At 49.2% G+C, this 19,263-nt stretch overlaps 8 protein-coding genes across 8 annotated transcripts; 3 read left to right on the forward strand and 5 right to left on the reverse strand.

The window, feature by feature from the left end:
- Positions 1-317: 317 nt before the first annotated feature.
- Positions 318-1,109, forward strand: N7500_009013 (GPI anchored serine-threonine rich family protein; the record flags this gene model as incomplete). Its single annotated transcript, XM_056680154.1, has 1 exon — positions 318-1,109. One exon carries the CDS (start codon positions 318-320, stop codon positions 1,107-1,109), a length of 792 nt encoding a protein of 263 aa, XP_056527536.1.
- A 928-nt stretch (positions 1,110-2,037) lies between these two features.
- On the reverse strand, positions 2,038-2,552 carry N7500_009014 (Rieske (2Fe-2S) protein; the record flags this gene model as incomplete). Its single annotated transcript, XM_056680155.1, has 2 exons — positions 2,038-2,280; positions 2,328-2,552. 2 exons carry the CDS (start codon positions 2,550-2,552, stop codon positions 2,038-2,040), a joined length of 468 nt encoding a protein of 155 aa, XP_056527537.1.
- Positions 2,553-4,709: 2,157 nt separating this feature from the next.
- Positions 4,710-6,869, reverse strand: N7500_009015 (RNA exonuclease; the record flags this gene model as incomplete). The annotated part of the gene is made up of 1 exon (XM_056680156.1): positions 4,710-6,869. One exon carries the CDS (start codon positions 6,867-6,869, stop codon positions 4,710-4,712), a length of 2,160 nt encoding a protein of 719 aa, XP_056527538.1.
- Positions 6,870-7,260: 391 nt separating this feature from the next.
- Positions 7,261-8,189, forward strand: N7500_009016 (PICOT family protein; the record flags this gene model as incomplete). The annotated part of the gene is made up of 2 exons (XM_056680157.1): positions 7,261-8,058; positions 8,115-8,189. The coding sequence occupies 2 exons, from the start codon at positions 7,261-7,263 to the stop codon at positions 8,187-8,189; spliced, it is 873 nt and encodes a 290-aa protein (XP_056527539.1).
- Positions 8,190-8,755: 566 nt separating this feature from the next.
- N7500_009017 (putative Gamma-butyrobetaine hydroxylase subfamily) lies at positions 8,756-10,294 on the reverse strand (the record flags this gene model as incomplete). The annotated part of the gene is made up of 1 exon (XM_056680158.1): positions 8,756-10,294. The coding sequence occupies one exon, from the start codon at positions 10,292-10,294 to the stop codon at positions 8,756-8,758; it is 1,539 nt and encodes a 512-aa protein (XP_056527540.1).
- Positions 10,295-10,668: 374 nt separating this feature from the next.
- Positions 10,669-11,695, forward strand: N7500_009018 (thiamine transporter TPC1; the record flags this gene model as incomplete). The annotated part of the gene is made up of 2 exons (XM_056680159.1): positions 10,669-10,908; positions 10,979-11,695. 2 exons carry the CDS (start codon positions 10,669-10,671, stop codon positions 11,693-11,695), a joined length of 957 nt encoding a protein of 318 aa, XP_056527541.1.
- Positions 11,696-12,062: 367 nt separating this feature from the next.
- N7500_009019 (tubulin alpha chain) lies at positions 12,063-13,786 on the reverse strand (the record flags this gene model as incomplete). The annotated part of the gene is made up of 6 exons (XM_056680160.1): positions 12,063-12,520; positions 12,573-13,076; positions 13,128-13,199; positions 13,255-13,342; positions 13,399-13,552; positions 13,611-13,786. The coding sequence occupies 6 exons, from the start codon at positions 13,784-13,786 to the stop codon at positions 12,063-12,065; spliced, it is 1,452 nt and encodes a 483-aa protein (XP_056527542.1).
- Positions 13,787-15,043: 1,257 nt separating this feature from the next.
- On the reverse strand, positions 15,044-17,901 carry N7500_009020 (Mechanosensitive ion channel family; the record flags this gene model as incomplete). Its single annotated transcript, XM_056680161.1, has 3 exons — positions 15,044-17,227; positions 17,294-17,366; positions 17,423-17,901. The coding sequence occupies 3 exons, from the start codon at positions 17,899-17,901 to the stop codon at positions 15,044-15,046; spliced, it is 2,736 nt and encodes a 911-aa protein (XP_056527543.1).
- Positions 17,902-19,263: the final 1,362 nt, after the last annotated feature.

Here is a 19,263-nt window from a genome sequence, read left to right on the forward strand (position 1 = left end):
CAATCACGAATATCCGAAGTAATAACTAATGTAATTTATGAAAATAGGCTGGCGGTTGGAACCACTCAAGTCCACTTGAGTCCACTCTAGGGCAATTGAGCTTCCGATCATTGGTTTATTCCCAATGGAGATTGTAGAGTAATCTCCGCAATCGAGTATTTATATTATCGCCCCTATCTCTACCTTTCAACTGACACTCTTCCAACTTCAAGTCATTCTTTTATTTTTTTGTTGCTATTTATTGTTTTAATCCCTTGCTTGCATCATCAGTCACTCCTTTAACTTTCTCGATTGAGCAAAAGAAACGATAATCAAAGATGATGCGCGCCGTGATCCCTCTGATCGTCTCGCTCGCTTCGCTTGTTGCAGCCATTGAAATCACCAATCCTGCTGCGAACACGACCTACGCAGCCGGATCCACCGTCAACGTCGAGTGGACTAGCGTCGATACCGATCCTTCCCATTTTAGTCTTTATCTCTGGAACTTTGTCTCTTGGCCTCCATCTTATGTTCCGCTGGCGATCGACGTCCCCACGTCGGATCTGTCTTACTCGGTCCAAATCCCCTGCGATACCATCCCCGACTGGGGTTACCAAATCAGCGGTATCAACGGCACCAACGTCTACATCATCTACGCGCAGGGTGAAAAGTTCACCGTCCACAATGCCGACGACAGCACCGCCTGCGTGGACACTCCTTTGCCGACTACTTCCACCTGCCCCAACGCTGCGGCGTCTACCGTTTATGTTACGGTGAGCTCTACTCCCAGCTCCCGTCCTTTCTACCATCCATCCCACGCTCATCATCTATCCCACGTCCATCCTTCTCCATCACCCAGCACTGCCAGTATCTTGACCTCTGGATATACAAAGCCTGGAATTGTGCCTAAGACTATAGGTTGGTGCTCAGACTATTCCCACCCTGTAACCTTGGACAAGGTTCCGACCCCGACCCCGACTCTTTCGGCGCCCAACGATACAAATGGGTCTGATGCTTCGCCGGTCTTCACTGCGGCACCGGACCGGGTCACTGATTCCCCTGGCATCCGCACATTGACTATCACTAGCACTGCGACCGTGCTGGCTTGCCCAAACGTGCACACACTTTGATCAAGTCTCTTTATCCGAGCAACCGGTGACGAGTTCTTTATGCCGACATATTTGATGTGATATCGAACGAGAAGGGAATTATTCAGGGTAGATCGAAATCAAGTTCCCCTTCGTACTTTTTGATTCTTTCTCGAATCTTTTTTCGCTGTTGGTATTTTCTTTTGTGATGCTAGGTGTAATTAAGTGAAACATGGAGTCACGCTTCTCGTGCGTTCTGAGATATTTTCGCGCTTGCACTCGTCTCCCCATGATAATCGGTATGAAGTATGTTTGTTGTTCGGCATACACGTAACTCCGCCTAATGTACGGATGGATCGCCCTCTTGCCGATCTTACACTCATAGGATTAGCCGGACTCCTTACAAAGCGATCAAAGGATATTCGCTATCAAGTTGCTCGTATAGGTGACGGGTAACCTGAGAGAGACAAGAAATACCAAACTCATCTAAGAAGCCCTCAATGAGGCGTGACCAAAAAAGCGGGCATCTCAACACATACAAAGACACAAATAAATACTATTTCCCCAAGAAGTTTCCAAGGTCGCTGGTCACCTCCTCCTGAATTCATCAGCTTTCCTCCACCCAAGGGCTTCGATCTTCTCATCTTATCAACTGAGCAAGCACATCGGCGCCTGTTCAAGTCAATATATAGGTCACATTTGAGCCAAGACCGCAATTTTGCATCGAGGGGCTACCCATATGGGGGTTTGAACATGAATAGTTGGATAATGAAGAGGTGAGAAATAAATTGATTGTATTGCGGATATTCAGCCACTCAAGGGAGATCCGCGTACTTGGGGCCTATTTCAAGACCATTTTCAGCGAGGAGTACTGGCGTCACGCTGTAACTGAGATCTTACGCAGGTCAATTCAAGTTGGGTGGACCTTTAATGATAATAGTCCAAAGCGTGAGGGAGAAGAAGGCCAACATTAACCAATTCTCTGCTTCCGTCTCACCCAAACCTCTTGATCCGTACTCCCAGGTGCCGATGAGTCGCGTAGCTCCACCTCCCACACCTTGAGTTGGTAGTTGCCACGATCGGCGCGTCCGGAGAATATATCAAACGACCAACCATGCTTTGGACAGGTGAGACCTGCGCTGAGGACAACGCCAAAGTCTTCAATATCAAAGAGATTGCCCCGTGAAAGCGGGAATGACGAGTGGGGACATTGCTAGAAAGGATGAGCTCAATCCTTCCCATGAGAAGAAGCCGACTCACATGATCAATCGCATGATATTTTCCCTTGAATTTGAAGACCAGGACTTGATCTTTTAGTTCTCCGGGTAGATCGATGTCTTCGACTTGTTCCATGGCACCGTTTGATCTAGGAATCTTGAAAGCCTTGCATCTTGGCACGATTCGGGCATCATCATCGATACTTGGGAACTCGGACGCATAACCGACCGGGTACCAGGCTGCAGTTGCCCGTGTGAAGGGATTCATTGCGAGAGTAAGAGTAAGAGGTTGGCCTCGGGAGAAATCTCCCACCGCCCCACCAAATCCGGTGGGTCTGCTCCGTACAGGGCTATCTACACATGGAATACGGAGTACTCCATACACACCCCCGTTCATATTGAAGGGTTGCTGGAGAGCAAATATGGAGCTCGAAGTAGGGGCTTTGAACACGTAGCGTTATCTGTTTATGTGATATGTCGTTCTTGGATAGGTGGATTTAGGCTGCGGCAACGTCTATATTCCATCCAGCTTTGAAACATTTCGCCCACGACAAGTGAAAGCCGAAAGCAATATTGTTAGAGTACCTCCCGAATGCAGAGAGTTGAAAATTGCGTAAGTTACACTCTATCCTCAGGCGATCCAGGGCATGCTGACTGACGAGCAGAGAAAGAAGATCAAGCTGAAGGTTGTCCTCCCAATACAAAGTTCTATAGAAGGCATTATGATTCTTGGCGGTTTTTGAAGGCGTTTATGCAGTCAGTCCTAGCTTAGGTATCATTTCGGTCCGAATCGATCTTCACTATTTTATTGATTTTATTTATTACAATCCGCTGAGTGCATAAATCTTTCTACTTAACCCTTAGCCTACGGTTGATTTACCTAGGTAGGTCACATACAGCGATAGCAAATTACACCCCTGTTCTCTTTTTTGTCTGGTCTTTTGCGTCAATCTATCTATAGCTTGGTGGTGCATCAATCATATCAAAAGGGTTGTCATAGCTATCGTAAACAAGCCCCTAGATTGCAACTCGCGTGATAAGATACCTGGCAAGTATAATGATCCCTTTGCGACATTGTTCCTTCAGTGCCTTCTTATCCTTTTCAGGACTGTCGAAGCCCCGATTCATCCGGCGACATCCACATCGAAAGGTACAATGTCCAACTCCAAGCCTTCCCGTATGCCTGACCGTGCGATTGAGACAACAGCCATATCCACGAGCACGGCGTCCTTGTCGGCAAGCGCGATTTTCAGCGAGCATGTGGTGAATATACCATGAGACCGACCGCCATAGCTCAACTGCTCTTAGTTGAAAGCCCCTTAGACAGGAACGATAATGCCACCATTTTTGCTCCAGCAGCCAGTGGCTAGCATTCAAAGCATCAATTTTCTCCTTGGCATCTTTAATTGTAACATCAAATCCCGCTGTGATAGATTTTTCTTCTTGGACAATTTCTCGGAGGTCTTCCCCTGTATAGCGAAGCCTATGCGCGATGAGAAAAGCCCTAGTGTTGTCTGATGCGTGTGGCTGTTTGTATAGAGATCAATGTTGCTTGAAGCGGTATCTTTGCAGAAGGTCCGTATTCCCAGATCGTTCATGGCTGGTCTCGACAGAGGTTCTGTCACCACCCATAGACACGCCGTAGCCGCATGCTCTATCACGATCATGCCTTTTTTTGGGCTTCATTATCGGGTGATTTAAGGGGAGAAAACGGCACCTCTGAAGTTTGAAGCTTATGAAAATTTAAGGATGGAGAATATTCCTCGGGGATTGATGCAGCTGATACTCTGGTCAAATACTACATCCATGATGTCAGCCTACAGCTCTGACACCTGGAAGGGTGATGAGTTCATGTTTCGTATCCCATCCTACCAACCTCAGAAGATTGGAAAGTTGAGAGGTTGCTTGATTAGATCCAATTCCAAAGTGTTGCAACACACTCGAGTTGGTACGCAAGCCGACAGAATAACAAAAAAGCCATCAAGACCGCCATATCAGTCGCCATGATGAAAGTAGCTCGACTAGATGCTTTCTCAATCGATAACCTAGATCGAGCACTGGTATGATTAAGCCTAGTGAAGATAAAATACACTTAGCGAACCCCTTCGATCTTAGCCCAAGGAGCCCAGAGAGCCTAGGGCAACAACTTATGTCCTCCATATAGTATACCTAGGGAGCCCTGGAGGTACTGATACACCTACGATCTAGCAAAGCAAGGTGTTACTCCGTCGGCGACCAAGCATCACCCACCTCGGCGCTTACAAGAGTAAGAGATGAATCTTCTGACAAGGGATAGAATAGTGTAACGGCGTATTTCAGAGGCCCTCGGCGTACATATCCTATTTTCCGCCCATGGAAACATTTTTGGAATCATCATGTCGCATGAAAACATCGGGAGTATTGCCCAAATGTACCTTCGCCCAAATCATTTGATACACATGAAACCGCAACCTTCACGGGCACGCTCACAGGCCTTCTTCAAAGCCTGTTCCTCAACGTCAGTCCATTTGTGTGTCAGCTCATCCCATGGCTTGCCAGACTTGAACTCCTCGCGATACTTCTTGTGGACTGATTGTAAGCGGCCCACTTCACGTGGATCGCCCGTTCCAGAATAAACCATGAATAGGGTACAAGGAGGGAGAGATTCATAAATGCGCGAGATATTAGAGACTGTCTGGCTGACAGTCTCAGCCAAGACGTCAGGCTGCAGAAGATCTATCGAGTCTCCATTGCCAGTGCCAGTGGTTGGGGTGGTTTGTTCAGGAGGAGGGAAAAGGGTTGTGGATTCGTTGGCGTTGTTGGGGTCGGGGAGACGGCTGCACCAACCACGAAGATATTCGAGATCACGAATGCGAGCCCAGGCAAAGTCAACACCGTTGGGTGGGATAGAGGGATTGGACTCGTCGCCGTTGATCACCGCTGAGACACCGCTGACGACTTCATCATCATCCTGGCATCCAATCGAAACAGTCGCCTGGGCACCAAATCCACGTTCCGGGTTGCCCCAGTCAACCACAGCCCCTGTTCGTTCTTCGCCGGGGCGAGGGGCATGACTCGGTCGAGTAGAGCGCGATAGCCGACGGAAGATACTCTCGTTGGAAACCTCACTCGTGCCCCATCGCTCGCCTTTCTCGCACTTCAACTTCACAAGTTCAAGGACAGCACGGGCATCCTCGATCGAGTCATGCCCGGCCATTCCGGTCTGTATCTGCTTGTTTTGGTATTTCTGGGTGAGCCATTTTAGACTGCATTTTAGTGGCGGACCACGCGGGTGTGGGTAAATGATGCTGGTGTCGACGATGAAAGGATGGACAAGTTTGAGTGCGTTAAGGTCTGAATTGAGGGAGTGTCCCACGAGGATCGCACGCGGCGTGAGAAGAGTCAGGAGTCGTTGCTGAATATCACCAAGAGTCGTAGTAACTGGTTCCAGCATTTCTGGGGTGATCCCAGAGTAACGCGTCAGGTAGTCGATTACCGGCCGGGCTGGTTTCACCAGTTCATCTAGGACGACTTCGCCATTCCAGCCAATCATGCTGATGCGTGCGAGTTCGGACTGACCCCCCTCGGTAAGACACATCTCACAGTCCAGTGAAAAGACGTCCCGACCAACAGTGACGCTACCGCTTTCAATTTCAGTATCAGGTGGTTGAGCAGACTCCAAAGTTGGAACTTGAGTATCCACCCATCCATCTTCCGCCGATTGCCCGCCTCGTTGACGAGCCTCCACCTGGGAGGTCTTTTCGTCATCAGAAGTGAAGAAAACAGGATGCAGAATAAAATCGTTTTCCAGGAGATCCTCGCGTGAAGTGACAAAAGCCGTGATTGGTGTTCTTTTCGGTTGGAAGCCTTTCTCGACTTTTGCGGGCCGCGCGCCCTTACGGGAGTCATCGCTTTTGGTCTTTGGGGGCGAAGACATGAGAATGGCTTGCAGTGGCGAGTGGACCTTGTTGTATTTGTTGTCTCCGGGTGCCTTGACAGGCCAGATATGAGGAAACATGTCGGCCAGCGGCTGAAGTGGTTTGGGGAGGTTTTCGCGTGTGAGAGATCGAGGGTTGAAGCGATGCGAGCGGTCTGGCAATGGGAGGCCCTGTTTCCATCGCTCGTAGTCCGCTGCGCGTTCGTCTTTGGACTCCTCCTCGGCTCCCAGGTGATCCGACTTGGCTTCCTGTGTAGTATCTTGCCCTCCGGTGGCTGGTTCTCGCTCCACGGAGATTGTCCCATCAAACATGCCCATTTCTAGGCCAGGTGCCATCAGTACAACCACCTTGCGCACATGGCCAGAATGCTTCATGGAGATCCATTGGGGCGCGATCCCATCAGCGAAGCAATAGAGCAGCAATCCCTGGAGATCGGCAATTCGAATAGGTGCCTGTAGTTTTCCATTGGCGTATGTAAGGTCTGGGTATTTGACTTTCTCGCCATCAACTCTTTTGCGCTTCTTTGACGCACGGCTTTCATTCGGACCTTCGCTGCTCGGGTTATCGCTTTGCAAGCGGGACAAGGTATCGCCCACGCCGAATCCCTGAGGTGTGGGTTGACCCATTGGGTCATCTGGGCTAAGCTTTCTCTTCTTCTCTCGTCCCATGTTGACTCCAATGTTCGGTCGTGCAGTTCCTTGGCTGAAATCACAACATGGAAAAAGGTTCATGATGATAAGCGATAAGATCACGTGCTCTGGCAGATTGGTATCATGTGATTTTGGATATCACACCCCGGCAAATTTCTTTTCCGCCTTACATACGGCACACAAGAGACGCCAGAGACGCCGAACGATCTGATAACCGGCAAATCTGGGATCGCCGTGCAGGGGGCTTATTTTCGGTATTCATCACGCCATTCCTCTGACACGTCTTCGTCACTTCTCAACGTTGGCCTCATTTTGACGCTTGTCTGACCGTTTCTTCGAGTGATACATCTGTTCTTTGATTCCGGCCTCTGCCAGTTCCAGTCGTTGCATTCACCTTTCGCACTCCGCCATGTCGACACTCACTGAAATCACATCTGAGGCCGACTTCTCGTCGCATCTTTCTTCCCTATCACCGTCTGCCTTGGTCGTCCTATACTTCCACACTCCATGGGCTGCTCCTTGCGCCCAAATGGGTGCAGTGCTTTCAGCCCTCGCTTCGCAGTACCCCGCCACTGCCCCGCCCACCATCTCGTTTGTCAGCATCAACGCGGAGGAGCTGCCTGATATTTCGGAGGAATATGACGTTTCTGCCGTGCCATTCGTCGTGTGCCTACGTAGCGGCCATATTTTGGAATCAATCAGCGGCAGTGACGCCGTGAAGGTTCGTGACGCTGTCGAGCGCCACGCCGGCCGCGGAAATGTTGCGGGTGCCGTCGGCCCCATGGACAGTGTGAAGGCTAACATTCCCCCACCGCTGTCTGCTGTTCCTCGTGAGGACGGTCCCCTCACTGCAACTCAAGCTCCCGTTACCGCTTCGCAGCCCCCTTCTGCTGATGCGGCGAACGCAACCCCTGTTGCGTCTGCCCCAGCGTTGACACCCGAACAATCCCGGGAGGCACTCTTTGCCCGCCTCGAACAATTGGTCAAGGCAGCATCTGTCATGCTGTTCATGAAAGGAACTCCGAGCAACCCACAGTGCGGATTCAGTCGGCAGCTGGTTGGTATTCTACGCGAGCGTAGTGTTAAGTACGGATTCTTCAACATTTTGGCCGATGAGGATGTGCGACAGGGTCTGAAGGAGTACGCTGAGTGGCCCACTTTCCCTCAATTGTGGGTGAATGGTGAATTGGTTGGTGGATTGGATATTGTACGTGTTCCACCCTGGTCTGGTGATTTGGGTCAATTATTAACTCAATGGTACAGGTCCGCGAGGAAATCAACAACGACCCCGATTTCCTCACTGATCACTCAGTCAGTAAGCCCACCGCGGCTGCTTGAGTTACTGGTTGCACGATACCCATGACCCCCTGTCTCTGGGGATAGATGCTAAAATTTTAACATAATGATAAACGTTTTTGTCTTGATGTGGCTTACATGCATGCCTAATCCTATGGATCATATCTGCCTCGTTGCGGGACATGTTCTTGATTGGAATAAGCAGCATTGAATCAAACCAATCCATTGTCACAGATCATTCCTGTTGACCATGACGGATTCAACACATCCTCTTCGAGAAGCTTGCATTGGCAGTTTGATCTACCCTGTAGCCCAATGACTGTGTTGAGAGATTGCACTAAAGCTGTGCTCAGTTTTTCGAAATACGAACACATTATATTTACAACGTATCGTTCCCTATATGTACAACACTCCAGACTAGCAATATTTGGCATTCGTATAATACAATCATCTGGGAGAGCGGAGGTAATCGTGCCAACTCGCGGGATTCAATATTTGGTTAATTGATCTTTGTCCTTTGAACTGGCTTATCCTTTTCCTGTATCTTCTGTGCTGTTGTCACGAATCCGATCAATCTCTGCTTCTCACTCGATCTTCTGCGTTCCTCTTCAGCCACTCCCTTCACCTCTTGCTTCTGATGCTTCACTTCTTTCCTGATTATCGTCTCTGCTGCTGGCCGCCAAGTCTTTCTTGGCTTTTTTTGCCCAGACATGTGGATATTTATGCTTACAGACGGAAAAGCGGGATAGCAAAGCATCCGTATCCACATATGCGCCAGCTAACCAACGAGATCCTGTGCTGGCATTGAATTGGCGGCGGGCATGGAGGGTTCGCCTGTTGTCAAAAATGACACAGTCGCCCGGACTAAGCTTGAGCTCAAAGGTGTGCTTCGGATTATCAATAATTGAAGCGAACGTCGCCAGGGCGTCTCGCAGCTTGTTCACTGATCCAGCATCATGGTCTTTTTCATCGCGTGATGGCAGGGGAGACTGGAAGGGGGGCGAGTAATTGACATGGCGCAGGTCACCTGTGTCGGAGTCATGCTCAAAGACGGGTCGTTCATTGTAATAAATATGTTCCTCGTGCCTATACTCGTATCCCAGCCGCTGCTCACGAAGCACTTTATAATCTTCTGGATATCTCTCACTCATGATTTTTGCAACCGAAAATGTGTCTGCGAACATCGACTCGCCGCCTGAACATGAGTTCTCCAGACAGTGGAGGAGCTGGTATCCCGGTGGCTCGTTCATATACATCAAATCCATATGAAATCCAAGAAACTGGTTTGTATATGCAACGTTCGTCGCCTGCGGAACGGTGCGGACGTCAAATGTTGATCCGTAGAATGTGTTTCGTAGCGGTCCCATCCGTGTTGCAATGGCTTCAACCATCGATCGTGAGTCTGGAATATCCTTCACAAAAATGAGGCCCAGGCGCTCTAACTGCTGCATAGCTATGGCAAATTTGAAATCATCGGCGATATAGTCCGAGTAAGACACCCAATGTTGACTTCTTTCCATTTGGGCCCGTCCCCACATGATTGGTTTGGAGTTCCGGTTCGAGTGCTGACGATGAGTGTTGAAAATGGGGGTTCTGAGAAAGTCACGGTCCCAGGTTGATTCATGTGCAGTCTGCGACTCCCCAATGTCCTTGGCCCACCTAATTGAAAGCTTGTTCCCATCCCAATTGACCCAGCTTGGAGAAATGTCCTTTGGGATGTCACTTGTGCGGAATGAGCGCTGCTTCGAGTGTTGATCCTTGCACGATCCACACTGGCATGAATCTCGCAGATAAGTATATGGCAATTTGATTGTTGTTCCCCTGTCCAAATGCAGATACAATTCCTCTTTTCCGGTCCAGATCGACCCTTTTTTGCCCACTTTTGGAAGGACGCCATTCGCGCGATTGCTTCTTCCAACCACTTGGGTGATGGAGCTTTGTATATCGCCCTTGGGATTGCTGGATTCTTCTGGTGTAGACAGTAGACTTTCAATTTTCGGAGCACTAGGTTCCAACTTTTCACGACATTCTGGCTCTACCGAGCTGTTGAGCCTACTGGAGGCAGCTATAAAGTTACGGCGCGGGGTAGAGCATGGCAAGGCTGATGGCACTTGCCAGCGAGTAACTGAAGTTCGGAGACGAAACATGAAGTGCCTGTAACCAGTCAAGAAGCGACGATCAGTAAAAGGGAGAGATGGAGGGGAAATTTACCTTGACCACCCGGGACAAATGGAATGGAGGTGGAGTGGAGCTATAATTACCTCGGCTCCCCGTGGACCTGATGATCTGCCTAAGGCAGTATGTTATACCTCAGGCTCTCATGAACACCTCAGGCAGAACTGTCATTCTTCTCAATGACATCGCTCGGGCGGTGCCCGGAACTTACGTAAATGGACAATTGACGTTGTTTTGTTTTTCACATTCCAAGAATTTAACGAATGCAATATGGGTTTTCATAATTCAATTCTCTTATAACCCACTGATACAGACATCTCGAGTCTGTAAGAGGAAACACTCACTCATGTCGGCCGGGGGCGAACACCTCAAAGATGAAGGCACCAAGCGGCAGGTCGTATTGGCCGGCGGAATTGCAGGGCTGATATCACGGTTCTGTATTGCACCGCTGGACGTCGTGAAGATTAGGTTGCAGTTGCAAATACATTCGTTGTCAGACCCTGCCTCCCATCTCAATGTCAAGGGGCCTGTCTATAAGGGGACATTGTCCACCATGCGGACGATTATGAAGCAAGAGGGAATCACAGTACGTTGAAAAGAACACGTTGCTCCTCAAATGTAAATCTCAATATCCTAACTTATTTTTCTTTCCACAGGGCCTCTGGAAGGGCAATATCCCCGCCGAAATGATGTATGTCTGCTACGGCGCCATGCAATTTACCGCGTATCGGGGAACAACCCAAGCCCTCGCCCAACTCGGCTCCTACCGACTACCCCAACCTGTCGAGTCCTTCCTCTCAGGTGCTGTGGCAGGAGGATGTGCCACGGGGGTAACATACCCGCTTGACCTTCTCCGCACGCGATTCGCTGCACAAGGCCCAGACCGTATTTATGGCTCGCTGCGCGCCTCAATCGGGGAGATCGCTCGCCATGAGGGCATACCGGGGTTTTACAGGGGATGTTCTGCCGCTGTGGCACAAATTGTGCCATACATGGGACTTTTTTTCACAACGTACGAGGCGGTCAGACCAGTCATGACCTGGGATGCTTTGCCGTTCGGTACAGGGGATGCCGCAGCCGGTGTTGTGGCCAGTGTTCTAGCTAAGACGGGTGTCTTTCCGCTTGACCTGGTGCGAAAGCGCTTGCAGGTACAGGGCCCAACAAGAACCCGCTACATTCATCGGAATATCCCGGAGTACAAGGGCGTTCTTCAAAGTATTGCCATGATTTTTCGCACCCAGGGCGTGCGTGGTTTGTACCGCGGCTTGACAGTCAGTTTGCTCAAGGCAGCACCCGCAAGTGCAGTGACAATGTGGACCTATGAGCATGCATTGAAAGCCCTTCGGGAGCTCAATGTCGGAGCTGACAGTTGAAGACGATCTTCAACTTGTATCACTAGTAATAATTTTGCATGGAGCATTTGACGGCGTCATCACCAAAAGGTTGAAAGGTTTTTATAGAACAAGGCGAGAAGTCAGGCAATACTCATAGACTTGATATTTGATTTTTCAATCTGATTTTGTTTTGTTCTTATTTTTGATATCCTTTCCCACCTATCCCTCCATTGGTCAATCGATTTCGGCACATGGTCGGTCCAATACACATCCGCAGAAGAGCGTGGACGAAGAATAGGCATTACAGAAAAAGAGTGCGGGTTATGCTCGGACAGATCGAGAATCATGTCAATGTTGGCTAGAGAGCAACAAGACAAGATACCAGGTAGTTTTCAGAGTAATCAAGTTAATACTCCACCCCTTCTGGGGTGCTGTCCTCAGCCACCTCCTCGTAATCTTTCTCAAGTGCCGCGAGGTCTTCACGAGCTTCGGAGAATTCACCTTCCTCCATCCCTTCACCAACGTACCAGTGGACAAATGCACGCTTGGAGTACATAAGGTCGAACTTGTGATCGAGACGACTCCACGCCTCAGCAATAGCGGTGGTGTTTGACAGCATGCTTACCGAACGGTCGACAGGGGCAAGTTCATCGTTGGGTCGACGCACAGGCTTCTGGTAGTTGATACCCAACTTGAATCCGGTAGGACACCACTCCACCAGACTGAACGTACCCCTGGTCTTGAGAGCATGCACAGCCATAGTACAGTCATGGGGTACAACGTCACCCTTGTAGAGCAAAGCCACAGCCATGTACTTGCCCTTGCGTGGATCGCAATTCACCATCTGATTATTGGGTTCAAAGCCTATGACTGAGTTAACAGAAGACTCTCACTAATTGGAATACTTTTCACGCACATTGGAAAGTGAGATCCTGAATCTTGAAACTTTCGTGCGAGCTGCGCTGGCTACTGATCACTGGAGCATACGATATCAGGGGATAGTGGATACGCGGGTATGGGACAAGGTTGGTCTGAAACTCGGCCAAGTCGACGTTGAGTGCACCATCAAATCGCAAGCTGGAAGTGATGGAGCTCACTACCTGAGCAATGAGACGGTTCAGATGCTCATATCCAGGACGAGGGATATCCAGGTTGCGTCGACATATATCGTACACGGCGTCATTATCAACTAGGAAGGTGCAGTCGGAGTTCTCAATGGTGCTGTGGGTTGAGAGGACGGCGTTGTAGGGCTCGACGACGGCAGTCGACGTACGCGGAGAAGGGTAGATTGAGAATTCCAGCTTGGACTTGCGGCCATACATGCTGGTCAGATGGTCCAATAACAGTGAACCAAAACCAGACCCTGTGCCGCCACCAAAGGAGTGGAAAATCAAGAAGCCCTGGAGGGACTGACAGTTCTCTGTCAAGAAATTAGCAGTGATACACCGCGGTCAACTTCGTAATTTCGTACCAGTCACATAACGAATGCTCTCGATCACTTCTGCAGAAATCCCCCTTCCAACGGTGTAATGGCCCCGAGCATCTGCTGCATGTTAGGTCCTCATGCACCTTCCATCCACATGGTGATGAGTTCGTACAGTTATTTGCAGCATCCTCCTTCCCACTAATCAGCTGCTGGGGACGGAAAAGATCACGGTAAGTGCCGGTCCGAATCTCATCGATGGGCTACCACGATGGTTTAGCTGTGGAGTCTTTTGGCAATTTTACGGTCCGTCACATACCGATGGGTCAAGATCAACGAAGATGGAACGGGGAACATATTTGCCGCTGGAAGTTTCAGTGAAGAAAGTCTCGTAAGATCCGCTTTTTGCGGCTTCATCAGTACTATTGGGGTCGATGAATCCATCGGGCCTCAGACCGTGTTCAAGTAGATACCTGAGTTGCAACTTGATCAGCGATGATGTAGGGAATACGAGATAATGAAGAGACGTGCAGTTCCCAGGCAGCGTTACCAAGCTGCGTGCCAGCCTGGCCAATGTGTAAATGACAGATCTGGTAGATGCAGGTCAACATTAATGTCTCTTCTTTTTCCTTGCGTTTGGTAATTGGGTCGATAGGAGCCAAAGAGATGGGGAGGGAAGTGTATAGACAGCTTGAACCCGTCAACATGATCGAAAGCAGAATGGTAAAGTATACATACCTCGCCTCGCATGGTTGACAGTACTGACACCTATCAGAAGTAGAAATTGGAATGAGAAAAGGAAGAAGTTGGGGAGAGAAGTGTGTAAGAGAAGTTTGGGGGACAAAAACAGGCAGATCTCTTTGACGTGGAAGCAACACAGGACTCACAACATCAACTATGTTGGAACCCAGCTTGTCTCAAGATAGACAGAATTCAAGCTATTATGGACTTCTACTATCAAGATCGTTGCATTGGTCTCGAAATGTCACATTGTTGGAAACTCACACGAAAGCCTTCTATACTATTCAACAGACACCATAAAAGGCTCACCATTCAGCTTGCTTAACAAAGTACAGGTCCTAAAACACAGCTTGAGCCTGCTTCGTCAGACATATGGTCAAATCCCTCACTTTTTCGCAAGCGATGCATCAAGGAGACTGTCTAAGATGCATAATCATTGATTATGGCTTGCATCATGGCTTCTCTTCCCCAGTTCATACTAAAACAGGCTGTGAGACAACAAAATCGTCCATTAAGTAGTCAGATCTCCAACATACCTGCTGGTCGCTTCGAATTGAAAGTTGTATTAACCGTGTCAAGGTGACAAGCTGGACCTCATCCACTGAGGAATCTGACATAGAAATTGGCTGATTGAGCCCTCCCCCATGCTGACAACCTTTTGGACCGTCCCGCTGTTCCATGTGCAGTTATGAGACATGCATTTAAAACATGATCAGTGGTGGAAACGTGGTCTAGAATGAATCCCCAGAGTTTCGGATATCAAGCGCTCGTGTGGAATGAAAATTCATACGAAATTCGAGATCAATGCATTGAGAAGCTGTAAACTCTTGGAAGTTGGGATTCTCACGAGATGGACGCCTAAGACATCCCAATACCATCGTGTTTGGTCCACAGAGTGCAGTTGAGTGTACATGTCGTATGAGAGATGAGCTGGAGGAAATGTATTCGTTTGATAACTTGCTGAAATGAGATGGTTCAACGGAAAAGAAAGATTTTTATTGATCGAGTCACCAAGACTCAACCTAAATGTTATGTATGAGAGATAGGTCAAATAATAAACAAGAGCTGTAAGGCCGATATAGGGATATATGTATAGTAGAAACACAAAGTTCTGTCGATGTATAGTGCGTCATGTGTGAAGAAAGGAAAGAAAAGATGACACAGAATGTTCAGAGAAGATGATATCTGATATCAATGAAAGATTGAAACGATCACATCTCAAATCAATTGGGGTGCTCCTTGAGACCATGGACCGCGGCCGGTGGAGGCGGAGTAGGCTCCGCAAAGCGGCCTTGCTCCATCAAGTCGTCCCGATCGTGACTCATGCTGCTGCGGTGATGGAAGAAGCGGTTGCGACTGAGCGACGATTGGCCACTACGGAAGCTGTGGGCGTCGTTCGACCGGCGACCGGCGTCGTTATTGGAGGGAACGCTCATGTTAGAGGGGCGACGATTCCGGGAAGATGTGCGGCTACTCCGGCGCTCCTCCTCGTCCTCGTTCTCTTCCTGGATGCGGCGCTCAGCGGCGTCGCGGTTGGCGGTACGAACGACATCCTCCACGACCACACCACGATCCTCAAACACATCTCCCATAACATCGTTGGATGCCATGTTGGACATACCCAAGGAGAAATCGACATGCTTGCGTTGGGAGACAGACGGGCCGCGGGCACGGGCGTTGGCAGTGTGCATACCCTTGCGAAGAATCGATGGGTGACGGGCAGCGCTGCTGCTGCTGGTTCCGGTATTCTCTGGTAGATGGTGGGACTCGCCTGAGATCGGGACCTCTTCGACGTCGGCATCGATTGCAGACCGTTCGGGAGCGCGTGTGGTACCATTGCTGACATGGAAGGGAATGTCGAACTTGGCACCCTGGAGGTTCATGCGTGGGCCCTCGATGCCGATCTCTTGGAGAGCCACCATTAGCATACAGATGAACTTGTTGCGGCGCTGCAGACGTAGACCCTCGTTTTGCCAGTTGGATTTGTAAAAGAAGACGATGTTGAGCGTGAGCGAGAAGTTCTCCGTGACCGCACGCATTTCAGTCAGAATGTTGTTCTGGAAGTCACGTTTTTCGCTGCGCACAAACTCCAAGAGCCGCTGTCGCAGGGCGTCGAGTTGGTCGATGGTGGTGCCGTACTTGATAATGATTGGAACTGCCTCGGCAAGTGCGCCGGAGCGGCGTTGGTTGAGGATGAAGAGCCCATTCAGGTAGCTGTTTGGTGCCTGCACCACATGGCCTTGCATCTTCTTGAACTCGGTGTAAAGAAGAGTGATTTCCTTCACAAAGTAATCATCACCAAGACCAGAATCACCAGAATTGCCGTAGATGGTCACACGGTCACCAACATCGAAGGGGTGCTTGACAAAGACGAAGATTACCGACTGAAGGAATTCCTGGGCAGTAGCAGAAAACAACCAAGATAGAGCCAGAATAGCAGAGCCCGCAGAAGTGAGCACACCGGCGGCGGAGGTCGAGATGAGCGACAAAAACACAATCAGCACGATCACAAATACGAAGAACATGAAGACATCATCCAATTTCGAGACGACCGAATCCAAATCCTTCAGAGATGCAGTGATGGACTTGCGCTCACGACCAATGTCAACGCAAACGGCCTCCAGCTCCTCCATAGAGATATCACCATTCATGTCGCGATCAAACATGGCGAATGCAGCTTCGGCTTCCTCGCCATCTTCAAATGCGGCTTTCAGGTCACCACCAAAAACGGTCTCAAACCCATCTCTCACAAAGGTGCGATACAGACGACGCGCCAATACCTGACAGCCTCCGGTAGTTCGAAGAAGCGCCAAAATGACCTGATAGGCATCGGTGCTCCGAGTGGCTGTACGACCAGTGACATCCGCCACTACTGCACCTGCGACATCGCCAACGCGGTTTCCAACTTTGTTCAAGGCACCCTTGGCCTTCCGCTGGGCCACGCCGGCATAGTGCAACGGAGTCTTGACGCCTGCAGGAGTTGGTTCCTCGGTCTTCTCCTCAAACGCATCATCTTTCTCGGCGAGAGTGGATCGAGACCAGTCGTACAGCTTGGTCAGACTGCCGATCTGGAATTTGTTGATTTCAATGCGGTCGGCATAGGTCCGCATATGGAAGCTGATGGCAATCAATTGGATCAGGATCTTTTCGATGAAATTCAGGATAGTCCACACGAAAATGACAATGATGATTTTGTTGAGCGTGATCTCCCAGCCCCTGCTCCCCTTATCACCATTCACATGATGATTTTTCATGGTGGGCAGAAAGGAAATCTCGACGCCGAGCCACCAGAAAAAGAGCGCTGCGTGAAGCTCGAGCTGTTTGGCCATGTCGCGCCACTTTTTCGCATTATTGGTAAATACACTAGCAAGAAGTCCAACCACTGGAGGCATGCACTTGCTAACAAGCTAGAGGGGGACAAGATGGAACTGATCAGCCAAGAATCGTCAAGGGGACAAATTTATTGAACTCACTCGTCCTGCCCAGAGAGTCAACCAGACAATTTCCAACCAAATCGAAAACCACATCAACTCTACACCACCCACACTGGCATTGGGATACTTGAGAGCGCCGACCAGCAACGGGATCAAGAGGATAAGGACCAGGGGGCAATGTAGGTCAAGTAGCGGACGAGGAAACTCGACTGGTGCAATTTCTTCACAAAGACGGCAATCTGGGTGTTTGGTTTCTCGGGAGGTTTGTAAATTGCCGCCTTTTCGTGTAGGGGGTTGGTGGCTTCATCGAACTCATCCACGTTCTCGGAGCGACGCGAGCGGGCGCGATTAATGGAATTGCGATCGTGTTCATCATCCGGGACACCGGTCGAATGCGATGTCATACGCTCCGCTTGTAGAAGCATCAAGTCATCGTCCAGACGAGTAGCTTGTTCCCGGCGGGCGGAGGGTGTGCGCATGGGCGGCTGCTCATCGTGAGCATAACTTGTGTCCACCTTCAAGTGACCGGCGTTACGATCCGTGTCGGGCTCGGTGACACAGGTTCCATCGTCGGAAGTGGGAGAGTTGTCCGCGTCCTTTCGCTTGTCCTTTTCGTATGTTTTGCGTTCCTCGACGGGAGACGACATACCGGCACCGGGCCAATTAGAAAGAGGGAAGGATTTGGCTGGAATGTGGCGAGGGGTATATTATAGGGGTTTCAACATCAAAAGGAAAAGAGATTAGGTATAAGGTAGAGACAGAAGGGACAGACACAGAAGATACGCAAGAGAAGAGACAGCGAGACTTGGAGTGGAGGATCCAGTACAGCGCATAGTCTGGACCTCTGGATTCGTTGGATTTTATGAAGATCTCGATCTATTTTATGGAGATGGACAATTTCCTTTCATTTCAAATTGGAGAGAAATAGGGGTATCATACATCTTACTTGTACTCTCTACGGAGGTCTGTTGGCTCAACTTTTATACCATTTCACCATTCACCATTCACCATTTCACGATCTCCCTATTTCACAATCTCCCTATTTCACTATTTCACGATTTCACTATTCCACTATTCCCACTATTCCACTATTCCCACTATGCTCTACCGGCAATCAAGTATTTTGTTGCATACGCAATCCCCGGCCAATTATCTTCGCGACCGGTGCGCCAACGTTTTGTCGATCCACCTGGTGGCGACGGAATCTCTTTCTTGTACTCGGTACATCTGTCAATCCCCTATATCGTAAAGCCTATGGATAGAAAGTACTTATGATACATATATTGTATGAAGTACTCCGTACTCCGTACTAGGTATTCTATACTCTAGTGGCTTAATGCTTAATATCACGGAGACCGCCAAGGGCCTACAATTTTGTGTCCATGTTATGCACGGAATATGTCACCGCGTCCATACAATATAAGACCAATGAAAAATGTCTACAGGTGTTTCATAGGTGATATAACCATGACGTGGATTCCAGTGTACAATTCTGCATGGAGTGATTCTCTCCAACTCCGTATGGAGTACAACATCCTCACGGTGAGAAATTGAATGTCTCAGGAACTTCTTGGCCCCACAATATGCCAAGCATCTGAAAATAGAAAGAGAAAGGCCATTAACCGAGCTCTTCTTTAGGAGTGAGATCATCGCGAGTGTCCAATCATAACTCGTCATCGAAATCATCGGTCTGATGCGGACGGTGGCTGTGAAGCACTACATGAGAGACCCTATATTGCACAACAGACACAAATACCCTAGTCCGGTAAAAGAGAAACATCAAAATCATTGCCTATACAGAGACGTATCAGAAAAAAAAAAGAAAACAGCGTCAAGCTGATGTAATTTCAATCACTAGTCAAAAGGATGAGAGCCTATTGTCGCCGCGGAAAAAAAAAAAAAAAAAAAAAGTCCCCGATGGCGAGGAAAAAAAGAGACCGGAACACCTTGCTCCAAGACAAAGAAAACATTCAGACATAAGAGACATGAGAGGGTGGATGTGATAATGT

This window comes from Penicillium coprophilum, assembly GCF_028826855.1.
Source record: "Penicillium coprophilum strain IBT 35676 chromosome Unknown utg000006l_segment0_segment0, whole genome shotgun sequence".
NCBI classification, from domain to species: domain Eukaryota; kingdom Fungi; phylum Ascomycota; class Eurotiomycetes; order Eurotiales; family Aspergillaceae; genus Penicillium; species Penicillium coprophilum.